General features: G+C 38.5%; 2 protein-coding genes across 2 annotated transcripts in view; one reads left to right on the top strand and one right to left on the bottom strand.

The window, feature by feature from the left end:
• Positions 1-16,967, top strand: part of LOC122416909 (uncharacterized) — a 51,578-nt gene that overhangs the window by 28,201 nt on the left and 6,410 nt on the right. The window lies entirely within an intron of this gene.
• Positions 6,252-7,466, bottom strand: LOC122416727 (sentrin-specific protease 1-like). The gene has a single exon (XM_043429770.1). The coding sequence runs from the start codon at positions 7,464-7,466 to the stop codon at positions 6,252-6,254; it is 1,215 nt and encodes a 404-aa protein (XP_043285705.1).

Raw genomic sequence — 16,967 nt, 5'->3', positions numbered from 1 at the left:
TACACGAATATGAATCGGTTCTCAAAAAAATAATTGCTTTCTTCAGTCGAAATCTACTGAACAAATTTCGATAAATCTTCCACGAGATCAAAGATCTCAATTCAATGTGTGATTTGATAAAAAAAAAAATAATTTAAGTAACTGCTATTGTTTAAACTGATCATCTGATGGAGAAAAAACTAATAAATCACGTAAGTATAGGTATGCCGAATTTATCAGTTTTGAAATCGTGTTTTGTTCAAAGTTACGATTTCTCACCAATCAATTGCTACGAGTCTAATTTTTTTTATCGAGGGTGCAATGATAAATTGCATGCATAAATATTTAGCGATAATTGATTCGGAAGAGAATACTCATAAAAAACGCATTCATCTTGAAGGTAGCTGATTGTTAGAGCAAGAGCAAATTTTGCCACGATACATATAGAGTAAGACTTATTTATTAACGATGTATGGTACAAAAGTCTAAATAATTAGAAATTGATCAAATATGGTGATAATGATCTTCAATATCAAGTGCGAAAAGACATTTTTTTCAAAATTTTCTTCTGCTTAGTTATCGAGTAATTACCCATTAAAGTAGATTTCTTATGCCCGGAATGAATACCTATATATATATTGTGACGAAACATTCGCGCGACGGCCCGAGCCCGTCGAAACTAACATAACTCCGCGATCTTTAGATCGCAGACAAAACATTGCGGCAACCACGCTCGTCGCTGTTGACAGGTGGCGGCCATCTTAGGCCGGTAGGCATGAGCCCGGCCGCTCTGAACTACGCCGCGCTATATTTTTTGGAAATTAATTCCTTTTGCATTTTGTTATTTCAAGTAGCCCGAGCACGTAATTACGATCAAAATTTTCAGAAAAATAACACGAGTTTAAGAAAAATGATCACAAGTCAAATTAATAATGTAAAATCCAATCACAATGAAAAATGTAAAAATCGACTGCGACGCTTGCGCGGGCAGAGCGTGGGCTATAGGACGCGTACGTGACTTTTAGCGATTATAATTATTTGAATCAGATTAAACAAAGTAATAACGCCAAATCAAAGAAAAAATTAAATAATAATTTATCAAATTCAGGTGTTTATTGTTAAAAATCGAAATAAGCTGAAAAACATAAAAAGCGGTAGTCTGCGCATCGTATGTTAGCCCGCTCGACCAACGGGCGAGCGTGAATCATGGCAACGGGCCAATCAGAGTAGGCGTTACAGAAAGGTGCGCAAAACCGAGCGAAAACGGAGATTCTCGGCGCTCGAGAATTTTGTAGTGGGGACACGGGTATAAGAAGCACTGCGCGACTTATTGGGCAGACAGTTCTCCCTGGCTAAAGAATCAACTCGGACCTCTCTTAGCACACCTCTACATCAGCCTCAGCAATACTAAACCTATCCTCAAAATCTCTGGGGTTCCCGTAGCGCGGACTCTCGGATCGACTCGGCGACGTCTCGATCCCATAGCCCGTGGACGGTGAATTGCCTATTTTCCTTGGATGCCTGGATTCTCGGAGCGACTCGGCGACGTCTCGATCCCATAATCCAGGGTCCGCACCCAACCTCTAAAAAATTTTCCGGCTTTCCGTTGCACGGAGTTCTCGGATCGATTCGGTGACGTCTCGATCCCATAACACGTGGATGGGAAGTTACCTCTACCCTGTAGATGCTCGGACTCTCGGAAAGATTCGGCGACGTTTCGATCCCATAGCCCGCGGTCTACTTCCTACCTTTTCACACTTTATTTCTTTCTTATTGTTGAAGAGGATTAAAAAATTATGCTATTATCAAAAATTAAATTCTCGTTTGAAAAACATTGTCCGAGGTGGTCCAGGTAGGGAGATCTAGATCCATTTTAGAAAATAATCATCCAAGAGGCGATAGGTAATACTAGAATTTATATCGAATCAAAAACAGAAATAAGAATTGTAAAAGTGAGAAATACTCTTAGTTGATTTTAAAAGAAAGCGTAACAGGACATCGGAAAAACCGCGTCAAACGAATTATAGCACGAAGCATTGAATCGAGAGGTTTTTAAGCTCGAGGCGTATCGAAAGATTAGAACGAACGCGACCATTTAATTTAAAATTGTTTTATTTCTAATTATTATTTTTGTACAATTAAATTCCGAAAATTGAGAAATTAAAAATTATCTCAGACAGAGAATTTGCAACGTTTTCGGGTCTGTCGGGTCTTTTTCTCGCCAGATCCGATTAAACAAAGCAAGACAGTTTAAAAACAAAAAATACAAAATTGTTTTCGAATTAGCGAGCCAAGGCGCAAAATTTCTTTTATTTTTGTCAGAATTCGGTCAAATAATTGAATAAAATTGATTATTTTTATATTTTACCAAAATTAACAGTGTCCGCGTTTCCTTCATACCTGCTCCTTATTATTAAAGTTGCTCGAACCGACGCGTGGCGGCGTTCAGGCCAGATTGTAACGAAACGCTCTTGCCGACCTGGCCTGAACGCCGCCACGCGTCGGTTCGAGCAACCTAAATAATAAGGAGCAGGTATGAAGGAAAACGCGGAAACCAAGAATTCTTGTTGAAAATTGAAATAATCAAATTTATTCAAATAACTGATTGAATTTTGACAAAATAAAAAGCTTCGCGATTGCTTTTGATGATTAAAACAGTTTGGTTTTTTTTTTTTTTTATATTGTCTTGCGTTGTTTTATCGGATCTGGCGAGAAAAAGACCCGAAAGACCCGAAAACGTTGCAAATTCTCTGTCTGAGATAATTTTTAATTTCTCAATTTTCGAATTTTAATTGTACAAAAATAATTATTAGAAATAAAACAATTTTAAATGTAATGGTTGCGTTCGTTCTAGTCTCTCGACACGCCTCGAGCTTAAAAACCTCTCAATTCAATGCTTCGAGCTATAATTCGTTTGACGCGGTTTTTCCGATGTCCTGTCACGCTTGTTTTCTAAAAAAAAATATAAATGAATCCAAGAGGATCTCTTCGCTTTTACAATTTTTCAATTTTGTTTTGACTCGATATAATTTTTAACTCGATCTATTGCCTCTTGGATTTTTGTTAATTCTCTAATTTGCGTTAGGTCTCCATACCCGGCCAACTCGGACAAGATTTTTATCAATTTTGAATTTAAAATTTTAATTAACCCAAAAAAAAAATAATTTTACAGCTCTGCTTTTAACGATCATAAAATGACAAAATAGAATCTACTATGGAATATGACAGGATAGCGTAGACCACAGGCTCTGGGATTGAAACGTCACCGAATCGCTCCGAGATCCTGTGCATCCACTAGGTTAGGTAATTCACCGTCCACGGGCTCTGGGATTGAAACGTCGCCGAATCACTCCGAGATCCCGTGCAACAGAAATTTGGAAAAACTAAGAGTGGACCCTGGACTCTGGGATTGAAACGTCACCGAATCGCTCCGAGATTCCAGGCATCCAGGAAAATTTGGAAATTTTAAAGGTTAGGTGCGGACCCTGGACTCTGGGATTGAAACGTCACCGAATCGCTCCGAGATTCCAGGCATCCAGGAAAATTTGGAAAGGAATTTATGAATTTAAAAGCAGAGTGCTTGGTCAGTGTTGTCAGAGAGGTCCGAGTTGATCCTTGAGGCAGGGAGAACTGAATACCGAATGAGTCGCGCAGCGCTTCTTATACCCGTGTCCCCACCATAAAATTCTCGAGCGCCGAGAATCTCCATTTTCGCTCGGTTCTGCGCACCTTTCTATTACGCCTACTCTGATTGGCCCGTTGCCATGATTCACGCTCGCCCGTTGGTCGAGCGGGCTAACATACGATGCGCGGACTACCGCTTTTTATGATTTACAGCTTATTCCGATGTTAAACAATAAAAACTTCAATTTGATCAATTATTACTCAACTTCTTCTTTAATTTGGCATTGTTATTTGTTTTAATATGATTCGTAAAATTATAATCGCTAAAAGTCACGTACGCGTCCTATAGCCCATCAACGCTCTGCCCGCGCATGCGTCGTAGTCGCTTTTTACATTTTTCATTATTACGTTAATTTTGTTACATTGATTTGACTTCGGATCATTTTTCTTAAACTCGTACTATTTTTCTGATGATTTTGATCATATTCACGTACTCGGGCGACTTAAAATAAAAAAAATACAAAAAGAATTAATCTGGATAAAATATAACGCGGCGAAGTTCAGAGCGGCGCCGGTAGCCCCGCTCGGGCTCATGCCTACCGGCCTAAGATGGCCGCCACCTGTCAACAACGACGAGCGTGGTCGCCGCGATGTTTTGTCCGCGATCTAAAGATCGCGGAGTTTCGTTCGTTTCGACGGGCTCGGGCCGTCGCGCGTGTGTTTCGCTACAAATGCCCCCCAGAACAAAAAAATCTAAGAATTAGAGATTTTTGTTCTCCAATCTTAGTTTAATAAGATAACAATTTAAAATGCTTAAAAATTTGAACATTCGGAAATAGGAAATGGAGTTTTTGAAAGGAAAAGCTGACGCCTTGACCCTGGGAATGGCTGGATTTGATGATCTCGATGTTCTCGATGTTCTCGACGTTTTTCGATGTTTTCGATGGTCTCGACGTTTTTCACTGATTTGGTGGATCGCCGAGGACACGTTCTCGTCGATAGGCATACCAATTACCAGCTGCTTTTTCTTCCTCTATCAGGTCCTGCATCTCCTCTGGAGAAATCATCCCGATGTCATCGTTTAAACAGCACTCGTATGTCCCTTCTCTCGCAAACTCTTCAAGAACGAGTCGATCCCCCAAGTTATCGTTGCGCGGCAGTGTGAATAACCGAACCTCATGTGCCTCCTTGGTAGGGTGCTCAGAAACAATCTTGATTTTGACTCTTTTCTCTTCCAAGGCCCGTTGGTAGTAAAGGCACACAGTTTCCTCCCATCGTTCTCCCAAAAATGGTTTAATTCCTGATAGGTAACCTCTCGATGAAAAAGGTGGAGCCACAAGGAACGCATGCGGAAGGGCACTCAAATCAAAAACTGGATGCATAAGCGTTGTCCCTCGATCGATGAATCTCAATGTGGCTTCACTGTCCTCGTATCCCATCAATTCCACGCGATGGGCTACACTGCCGATTTCCAAAGCGTAGTGATTTCCAATCTGATAACCTGGCCTTTGCATATGCCCCATTCGGTTGACGTGCGCCCCAAGCTCGTATTCGAAGTCGCACAGCTCCCAATATTTCGTTTTGGTTGTAAATGTGAAGTTCGTTGGATTTTTGAAATCCAAGATGATGCACTCCATGGTCCCTTCCCATGTACCAGGCCACGGAGAAGGCGTTGGTACTCCAGGAATGTTGTGGATCCTCATTCTGACAATGAAAAAGATTTTCGATGTTGCCTAGGATGAAAATAGCCGACTTCTCGATGTTGAAATTTTCTTGTCGCTGATGTTGTTGTTGATGATGGGATAGACCTCTCGATGTTGCTAGTAGCTCGACTGAAGTCCAAGTGATGCTCCGGACCTCGCTGCTCCGACTTTTATATCCATTTTCCATCCCCACTCTTTTTACACTCCCCACTCTTTCAGTTTTCAGTCCATTTTACCCCCACTTCACTTCCACAGTCTCTTATTCGTCCATATTACCCCCACTTCACTTCTTAGTCCACTTTCACCCTTTTGTCCATCATTTTCCATACCCACTTCCATTTCTCTTCCCTTATTTCCCTTTCCGATCCTTATTTTACATTTTTCAGTGTTTCAGGTAAGTACTTAATTTCTAACATTATTTCTAATCTTTTTAATTTTTTTTTTTTTCAGGACATCGGATCTAGACGAGTAAGTATTCGCATTTATTGCTAAATTTTTAAAATTCTTCTCTTTTTTCTTTTCACAGGCCAGCGCGTTCCCGGACATTGATTTCTCTACGGTAAGTAATTTTCGCGTTTTCTAACTTAAATTTTAATGCTGTTTTTCAATTTTATTTTCTCTTTCAGGCGCAGACTTCCAGATAAGTATTTTTCATGTTTTTCAGGTGCAGAGAATCCAGAGGACAACGATAGGATGCTTATTTTCAGGTTCATAAAAAAAAACAAGACACTTGGTTAGAATGCTGCAAAAATGACGTCTTTTTATTGCGTGTTGACTGATTGGAGACGTTTCATAACATAAAATAAATAATAATAAATAAAAAAAACATAACAAAATTTAACGAAAATAAGGACATTTGAGATCCTTTGCAGAAAGAAAAAAAAATGTAGAGAATTTAAAACTCTTGTAACTTAGTAATACAAACAAACGAAGACTGGTTTTTCTTTAAATTTCAATATTCCCCATCTGTAATTCTCGCATCATCCTTTGTCTCACTTGAGGAATTTCTTCTTGCGAGAAGCTCATCTCTCTATTGGCAGCCTCATACTTATTAGCATACTGGCAGATAAATACGCCACAATCATACCCATTGAGCTGACGAGGAATATCCTTTTTCGTTGTCAAACTCCACTGGCTTGACTCTACCACAACTTCCCCTTTTGCTTGAGCTTCGGCAATCACATATTGAAGCAAGGTCTGTAAATAGCGGGGGTTTTCACCTTTAAAGCTGTCATAGTATGTAATGGTTTTCGATCTCATATTTATGATAGCGAGGCACCAATGGTTTCCCAGATGGACGGGAATCAGTACTTTATCGTACTTGAAAATATTAATCTTCCTCGTCCATCTTTTTACTGCCTCATAACCACTTAGATGCAGACGTGGAAAGAAAAACGAGTTCATGGCGTATACCCGTTGTCCGTGAGCTTCATCTGCGCTGATCAAATCAAAATACGAGTTAATGACCTCGTCGTTCAGCCACCTCGTTCCCTCCAACGTTTGCAAATCTTCTCTCTTTATCTCCTTTTTCATCCTCTTTGTTTGTTCCTCCTCCTTATCATCAATCCTCTTCCTTTTATTTTCATTTTTGTGATCGTTGTTGTTGTTGTTGCTGAGTCCCTCTTTTTCGTCTTTCTCTGTCTCTTCTTCTATCTTCCTTGTTAGTTTCTTTTTTTCGTTGTCGTTGTTCTTGTCGTTCTCCTTGTCGTCCTCAATCCATATAAATTCTCCTGCTCCCCATCCTTTCCATTCTTCCGCCTTGTCCTCTACTTCCCTCATCGGGGAAAGCATGTCCGGCACCTTAAACTCGTCCTTTAGCCTAATCAGGAACCACTGGCGCGAGATAAAGCGGAGAAGGAAATCTCGATCGGATTTTTGAGACTCCTCGATCTCGATTCGATGGATGATCCAATCCGTTTGGATCCCCTTCTCTTTCGTCGGAAACGCGGTCTGCGTTTTGACGCTCTGCATGCGTCTTTTTGACGCGTGCGGGCGAACCACGGCGATCACCACGACGTCATCTTCTTCCTCTTTCTTTCTTCTTATTTCCTTCAAAAACTCTACCTCGTTCTCTCCTTTCACCCATTCTCCTCTTCCTCCGTCCGTCTGTTGTGCGAAGTTTTTTCGCACAACTTCATCCGTTTGTGTTGCTACCTCCATCTTGTGCCTATACTCGTCCAGAAATTTTTCCCCTCATTCCTATTTCCTTTTGTCTCTCCTACTATCTACTTACTTTTTCATCATCTTGTCATTCCTCATGCTTAGTGTGTCTAAATCTGAAATTTTTACCTGTATTCACGCCTAAAAAATTCCTAAGTCCCTCTGAATTCTCGTACTTTTTGATCTTCGCTCTTGAAACCACGTCCGTCTCGCTCGAGTGGGGCCGGGTTGAAGTTCCGAACGGTGAGAAATCAGAAGGCTCAAAAGTCCGAAAATCTAGCTGGGACTCGAAATATATAGATATACCGCACTAGCGAGATTTTCGGACTTTTGAGCCTTCTGATTTCTCACCGTTCGGAATTTCAACCCGGCCCCGCTCGAGTGTCCGTTGTCGAATGACGACTTGACATGGCGGCCGGACCTCGCTAACGCTCGTGAGTTCGGCTGCTAACAGCGCCACTTGCCGATCGTGGATACTTCGGGAACTAATGCCTAAAACTTCGTTTTCATGAACTTCCGGTCGTGCCGAAAGCATGACGCAGTCGCACACTTCTCAAATTGTTCTTCGGTTGTTTAAATGAATTCTATTGTTAATTAACTTGAACAATCGAGTAATTATGGCTCTCTAATGCAACTTTTACCCTTTTTCGTTATATCTTTGAAATTTTTAATAAAAATGAGTTTTATCATTGTTTATTGCTATTATTGCTAATTGAATGCTTTTGTGTTGTTTGTCTTTCTTTTCTTTTCATTATTAATAAATTTTTTCGGGTTTTTATGCGTTTTTCTGATTTTTAAATAGTCCCGTAGAAGAAATACGGATGGAGAATGCGTAACGGTTTTGTATAACGCTTGACATGAAGTTTTGAAATTTTTATTGTAATTTGGCAATTTTTTGCATTGGAATCGTTTGGAAACAATATGAAAAGATTTGTTATATAGTTAATTAAAATACATCCCGGTAATTTTACTCGGAATCAGCAAATTTCATCAATTTTTGTATTTCTTGAGATTCGCGGCATGGTACATCCCTCTTTCTACTTCGGTCTCCGGATTTTCAAGAATAAATGTTGCAGCAGCTATCTGTTTTTTAATTCTGTATGGTCCCTCGTAAATTGAAAAGAATTTCGCCATTTTTTTGTTAACTGGATCGCTTACATTACACGCTTTTGCCAGAACTAGGTCGCCCTCATTGAAATTAATTAATTTATGCTTCTGATCAAATTTTTGAGCTCTTTCCCAGCCTTTTCTCACTATTCTATCCCTGGCCAGCATTAATTTAGCTTCGTCTTTTTCTACCTGAATCCAGTTTTTCCAAATTCTTTGTGGTTGTATGTTTCTCTGAATCTCGACTGGCGTCATTTCTGTTATTTCGTGATGAGTCTCGTTCATACAATCCTCTATTACTCGAACCCACTTTAACCAATCAGTATGCTTGTCAGTCAAAAACGTTCGGAAAAATCTACCGATCTCTCTATTTACCCTTTCGACTATGTTCCCTTGAGGATGACGAATAGACGAGAAAACTGGCTGAATTCCTTCACTGGCTAATTTCTCTAACCATAATCGTGAAGTGAATTGTGTGCCGTGGTCAAATTGCAATTTTTTTGGTTTGCCGAACTCCGGAATGTAATGGTTAAAAATTTTATTGATTGTTGCCGGCGCCGTCGCCGCTTTGAGAGGGTACAAAACTACAAATTTAGAGAAAGCATCTATTGTTACGAGAATGTGTTTCATTCCACCTTTCGTAACTGGTAAGGGACCGAAAAAATCGATCGACACAATATCTCCCGGTCCCTCCGGAATGATATTTTGCTGTGCCGCATAAGAATGCTGGTTAGGAACTTTATTTCTTTGACAAGAATCGCACGAACCAAGAATTTGTCTAATTACGCGGTATAATCTCGGGTAAGTGAAATCTTCTTTTATTATTTTCCAAACTTTTTTCGCGCCTACATGACCGTACATTTTGTGTGTTTCAGATACGAGAAGATGGAGGATCTCTCGTGGCAAAACAATTCTCCAGGAATCGGGATTTATTTTTTTCAATAAAATGTTATTTTGAATTCGATATTTATCGTCTTGTTCATTTTGTATCCTCTCCCTAATTTCCCTGATCTTATCTTCTCTTTCTTGCCAAAGTCCTACCTGCCGAATCATCTGTTCTAATTCCTGCGACGGTTTGATTGCTAACATTGTGCTAATCACCAATTCTTTTCCTTTCCGCCCCCCAGCATCTGGTGGATTTAATCGACTCAAAACATCCGCGACAACATTTCTATTTCCCGGACAAAACTCGAATTCAATATCGTAATCTTGGATAGCGAGAATCCATCTCGTTAATCTCTCATTTAATAATTGACAATTTTTTAAGAAAGTAATGGCTCGATGATCAGTAATTACTTTAATTTTTGCTCCGAGCAAATAAGTTCTAAATTTTTTCAAGGACCAAACAATCGCGAGCAATTCTTTTTCTGTAGTTGTATAAGCTAATTCGGGACCCTTGAGCGTACGGCTCGCAAACATTATTACCCCCAAATCACCGTTTTTATCGTTTTGGGCCAAGGTGCCCCCCAAAGCATAGCTACTTGCGTCCGTTTGCAAAATAAATTCCCTTTCTGGATCAGGATGCGTTAGAAGAACGTTATCGACAAATAAATCTTTAATCTTCTGAAAAGCGATTTTTTCATCTTCCCCCCATCGCCATTTTGTTTCTTTTTTAAGCAATTTCAAGAGAGGAATGGTTTCCTCGGCGTGTTTTTTTGTGAATTTAGTGTAATAATTAATTAACCCCAAGAAACCCCTTAACTGCTTTAAATTTCTGGGTGGCGGAAAATCATGAATTGCTTGTATCTTTTCTGGTTGTGGCTTTATGCCCTTAGTTGTCAAAATGTGCCCTAGAAATTCTACCTCTTGCCTGAAAAATTTTGCTTTATTCAATTTTATTGTCATCCCATGTTGCTGTAATCTCTCTAAAAGCTCGTCTAAATGTGCCATGTGTTCATCGAAATTCGAGGAAATACACAAAAGGTCATCAACAAAATTTATTACGTGATCCCCTAGACCATGAAGAATGATATCAAGAGCTCGCAATAATGCGGCGGTACTTATTTTTAGCCCAAATGGCGTTACTTTGAATTCGTAGACTTTTCCCCTGTATCTGAATGCCGTGTACTTCATCGAATCTGGATGAAGAGGAATCTGCCAAAAACTATTTGTTAAATCTAGAGTGGTCATTACTTTCGCCGAATGGCATTTCTGAAAAATTTCTTCCATGTTTGGAACTGATTCGTGATCATTAGCCATCACCTGATTTAATTTTCGCGCGTCTAAACAAAGTCTAACTGTACCGTCTTTCTTTATAACAGGAATTATCGGATTTATCCACGGACTATTTGATCTCTGAATTATTCCGTAATCTAACAATTTCTCTATCTCCCTGTCTACTCTTTCCCTATGCATTAAAGGTACCTCATAAGCGTGTGCAACGATCGGCGTATCCGTCGTAATGTCTAATTGATGTTCGTAAACCGAAATTCTTCCTGTGGTTTTACGAAAAACTTCCTTCCTATTCCATATTACTCGTTTGTGAATTTCTTTTTCCTTTTCAGAGAGTTCAGTCTGTCCTACAATTTCATCTATTTCCTCAAAAGTTATTTCCTCACTGTTTATATCGTCAGAAATCAAATTTTGTATTGGCTCAAATTTTTCTTCAATATTTTCTATTTTAAAATTCATCTCTTGCTCTGGCTCAGAAATGTTTTCTTCACTCTGGTAAAATGTCTCCATGAATTCATTGTCCTCTACATCTTCAATTTTATTCAAATTCCCACTAACTTTATCTTTAATGTCTTCACTTTCTTCATCACCCTCCAATTCTCCTTTTTCAAAAACTATTTCAACTTCTTCTTCAAAAACTCCAACAACTTTTTCTTTTTCAAATGACCCTTTTGTGGGCACAACATCAACAACTTCGTTATACTTAACTCGTAAAGACATCTCCTCCAAATTAATCAAACTTTTGAGCGGTTGCAAGGAATCAATACCGAGCATAACGTCTCTAATCAGACCAGGAATTATTAAAAATTTAATGTACGTTTTTACTTTTCCAATCTCTATTTTTGCCATAATTTGATTTTTGACTTTTGTCATTTTTCCCTTTATCGCTCCTTTTACCGTCACTCCCGTGACAGGTAAAAGTGGACAATTTTTCAAAATCTCTTTGTTCTCTAAATAAAATTATTCATAAAAATTTTCCAGCAAACGTCACAGAACAACAAAGGTTTCTCGAATGATTCTGCAATTATTAAGAGATTATCATCTGTTTTTATGCTAGCACGGGTTATAAACTTAAAACAGTTTACGCGTACAAGTGCATGCATTGTATCTATACGATGAACTGCACAAATTCATTTTCAACATTACACACAAGCTTGGCGTGCATGGTTTTCAATCGGAAGCTCGGGAAGAGACAATTGTTTAAATTTACTATGAAAACAATAATTAATTAGAATTGTATGAACGAGTGTGAAAAAAACCGATCCCCCAATAAAATAAGAGGGGCCCTGTTATATAATGATTTGGTAAACAATACAGATGGGTGAAATTTGTGGATAAAATTGAACAATTAAACGAACGGATAAAGAAATGAAATCAATCAATCCCTTTATATGCCTTTATCTTGTACGGATAGATACGGCCATTCTTTCATGCCCATACGCATTTTAATTTATCGACGCGTCACTTTCACTCGTTTGTCCGTACACTCTTTTTTTTACCAAATGGGCAGATGATTGGATGAATTACACAAGTATTGAAATGGATGAACAAAGAAGTAAGCTGTGTAAACATTGATTTGAGAAAAGAAAACGCGTTGAATACGAAACTTTTGGAGTAATGAATTTATCAGTCAAACTGGTCAAGAATAGATATTTTTCTTTGTGTACACAGCGCGAGATCTTACGTCAAACTACTCAATAAAATAGTTGGATGGAAAAGGGATGGCAAATTAAAAAACAATTACATGAGAGGATCATCAAGTTTTCTTCAAATATATGGACGGATGAGGCATTCCTTCGCCGAGCTTCCGATTGAAAACCATGCACGCCAAGCTTGTGTGTAATGTTGAAAATGAATTTGTGCAGTTCATCGTATAGATACAATGCATGCACTTGTACGCGTAAACTGTTTTAAGTTTATAACCCGTGCTAGCATAAAAACAGATGATAATCTCTTAATAATTGCAGAATCATTCGAGAAACCTTTGTTGCTCTGTGACGTTTGCTGGAAAATTTTTATGAATAAGTGAGGGATTAGGGCTAAAAGTGTACACGAATGAATTCCACAAGAACCTTAATTCATTCACTGTACTTGGCTACGTTAGAAAATGATCTCATTTTTTTTTTATTTCCAAAATTCTGAATTCCTACAGGAAACGTAATTCATTCACTGTATATGTTACAATAGATCTCATATTTTTTCACAGTTAAACATTTTTTAAAATTTATTTATTGACAATGCGAATATAGAAAATCATTTAAAACGACGGTCACGACCTTTTAATACTTGGCGTGCCTTTTTTACTTTTTGAAGTTTTAATATTTACTGATTTCACTTCTTTTTGCGAGACGTGACAACTATATAGGAATCGTCTTTCATTCACTATATTTGTCAACTTCAGAAAACGATCTCATTTTTTTTTCTATTTTGAAGTTTTTTATTGATAATACAAATATAGAAAATTATTGGAAACTACGGTCGCGACCTTTTAATAATTGGCGTTCTTTTTTTACTTTGTCAATTATTTTTTTTTCTAATTTAGCTTATTTTTTAGAGGCGTGACAATATTTACTTAAGAAAAAAAATACATTCATCGTCTTCGACGAAAATTTTTAAAACGATTTGTTTCAAGTTGAGTGCTTTTCTCTATGTGCCAAAAACAATCGACACAGCCAATTTTTCTATATAGACGGACGAAAACTGTGCGGTTATGTTCATGTGAGTTGAAACCTTTTACAAGCAATAATGGTCACGATTTTGATTATCCATTCAGCAAATCGAATTTTCCAATGAAAGATTGGGAAATTCCTATGCAATGGGATGATATTTTCATTTCCTATTCCTTTTTTTGAAAAGTTCCCCTTGTTTACTTGGAAAAATGATTTTTTAAACTATCTTCTTTTCATTCATGGATTCCATGTTGACATGGATACTGTCAATGGTTTGCAATGTCCAAGGAGATGTTTCCATGGTATTCAATATCTAAGACCACAGCTTTATGGTTATTGGTGTTCAGTGATATTTTTTTAATGGTCTTCTGTAACGTCTGAACCTGCCTCGTCAATGCAAACTATTAAATCGCAGATCTAGATATCGATAACTATGAGGAAATATATCGTAAACCATTGCACCGTTTACCTAAATATCGGGAAATATAAAATTGGCGAATATATATTGAAAAATACGAAGGCATCCACCTAGACATCGAAAACCCTATAGTCGCCAAACTAGACATCGTAAACTATAGAGCCGACGACCTAGATATCGAAAAGCTTAGAAAAACTCACCACACTATCGGAAACTATGGAGCCATTGACTTTCATATCGGGAACCATTGACAAATTCACCTTAACATCGGAAACTATGGAGCTATCGACCGGGATAGTGAAAACTATGAAGTCGTCAACCTAGTCCACGAAAACAATGGGAAAACATACCTGGACATTGAAAACTACGGAGCCGTTGATCTAGACCTCGAAAAGCATGAAGAAACATACCAAGGCGACGAAAGCCATGGAGAAATATACCTAGCCATCGAAAACCATGGAGCTGTCGATGTAGACATCGAAAACAATGGAACCGTCGACCTAGACCATGAAAACCATGGAGAACCATAACCAAACATCGAAAACTATGGAATTGTTGACCTAGCATCAAAAGCCATGACGGAATATACCTGGACCACGAAAACCATGAAGGAACATACGTAGACATTTAAAACTATGAAGAAATATACCTGGACATCCAAAACCATGGAGGAATATACCTAGACATTGAAAAATATATAGACACATACCTAGACATCGAAAAGTATGGAGTCATCGACCTAGATCACGGAAATGATGAAGAAATATACCTAGAGAACAAAAACTATGGAAACTCAGACCTAGCCATCGAAAACTGTGGAACCATCAATTTAGACCACGAAAACCATGGAGAAACATACCCAGACATCGAAAAACATGGAGGAATATACCTGAACCACGAAAACCATGATGAAACATGCCTAGACATTGAAAACCATGGAGGAATATACCTGGACGACGAAAAACATGGAGGAATATACCTGGACCACGAAAACCATGGAAGAATCTACGTAGACCACGAAAACCATAGAAAAACATATCCATACATCGAAAACCATGGAGGAATATACCTGGACCACGAAAACCACGTAGGAACATATCCAGACATCGAAAACCATGAAGGCATATACTTAGACATCAAAACCCATGGAAGAATTATCCTAGACCACTAAAACCATGAAGAAACATGCCTAGACATTGAAAACCATGGAGGAATATACCTAGACATCGAAACCCATGGAGGAATTATCCTCGACCACGAAAACCCGAGAGAAACATACCCGAACATCGAAAACTGTGGAGCCGTCGACCTCAACTGCGAAAACCATGAAGAAACATACCCAGACCACGAAAACCATGAAGAAACATATGCATACATTGAAAACCATGGAGAAATATACCTGGACCACGAAAACCATGTAGGAACATATCCAGACATCGAAAACCATGAAGGAATATACCTAGACATCAAAACCCATGGAGGAATTATCCTAGATCACGAAAACCATGGAGAAGCATACTTGGGCATCGAAAACTGTGGAGCCGTCGACCTCGACCCCGAAAACCATGATAAAACATGCCTAGACATTGAAAACCATGGAGGAATATACCTAGACATCAAAACCCATGGAGGAATTATCCTCGACCACGAAAACCCGAGAGAAACATACCTGAACATCGAAAACTGTGGAGCCGTCGACCTCGACTGCGAAAATCATGAAGAAACATACCCAGACCACGAAAACCATGGAGAAACAAATCCAGCCATCGAAAACCATGGAGGAATATACCTGAACCACGAAAACCATGATGAAACATGCCTAAACATTGAAAACCATGGAGGAATATACCTGGACGACGAAAAACATGGAGGAATATGCCTGGACCACGAAAACCATGTAGGAACATATCCAGACATCGAAAACCATGAAGGAATATACCTAGACATCAAAACCCATGGAGGAATTATCCTAGACCACGAAAACCATGAAGAAACATGCCTAGACATTGAAAACCATGGAGGAATTATCCGAGACCACGAAAACCATGGAGAAACATACCTGGACATCGAAACCTGTGGAGCCGTCAACCTCGATCGCGAAAACCATGGAGGAATATATCTGGACATAAAAAACTATGGGGTCGTCCACCTAGAAATCGAAATTCGCGATAGAATGTACCTAAACCTAGTCCTCCAAAACCCATGATCTATCGCCCTAGACATCCTCGAAAAATCCAGCGGCGTCGACCAGAATTTTATATTTTTTTATTTTTATTATTTATTATTTAATGTTATTCGTATTATTCAATTTTTTTGTTTTCTTATATTATTATCATTTTATATTATATATTGTATAATATAATATATATATTATATTATATATTAATTGTAATAAAGTATTTATTATAATAATATTTTATTATTAATTAATATTAATAAATAAAATATATATTATATAATTATATACATATTTTATGCGCAAACCAGGAGCTGGTATTGCCCCCGCTGTGCGCCCATTCTCTGTCTCTCTCGCTCGGCGACGCAGAAGGAGAGGGGGTAGCCGCGTTCAGCGTAGTGCGTGACGTAGAGTGTGACAAAAGTAAGAAATCGTGCAAAGGACGTAAGTCCAAATGTAAACAAGCGTAACTTACGCCCCTCTGTCTCTAAGAAAATGAAAATCCCGAAATGATGGATTTTAAATCACTAACGTTACATATCTCAGGATCTACTGGACGGATTTACTTGCAACAAAGACCAATGGAAAGAGAAAAATCGAAAAAAAATCGTCACAAATTTTCAAGTTCTTTTATGAAATGGTTTATTTGTGAGAACCATTTGAAAATTCTGTGACGTCATAAAACCGGCATATTCGCGTATATAAGAGTAGCGGCAGGGCTCGCGCTGGCTTTTCTTTTGCGCTGCAGTTTTTCCTTTTAATACTTGGCGTCGAGCCGCTACCGCGTCTCTTGATTCTTCTGAAATTGTGGTAACTCTCGAACCTGAATCTACTAACGCAGTAACTGTGATACCCTCTATCTTAGCATAAATTTCTGGACATTCTATAATCGGCACGGCTTCTTCACTTGTTTCTTCTTTCATTAAAAATTCTCTTGTGTCCGTAAAAATCGTGTTGAT

This window comes from Venturia canescens, chromosome 10, assembly GCF_019457755.1.
Source record: "Venturia canescens isolate UGA chromosome 10, ASM1945775v1, whole genome shotgun sequence".
Classification (NCBI taxonomy): Eukaryota; Metazoa; Arthropoda; class Insecta; order Hymenoptera; family Ichneumonidae; genus Venturia; species Venturia canescens.
This window is presented reverse-complemented; position numbering and strand designations above follow the sequence as displayed.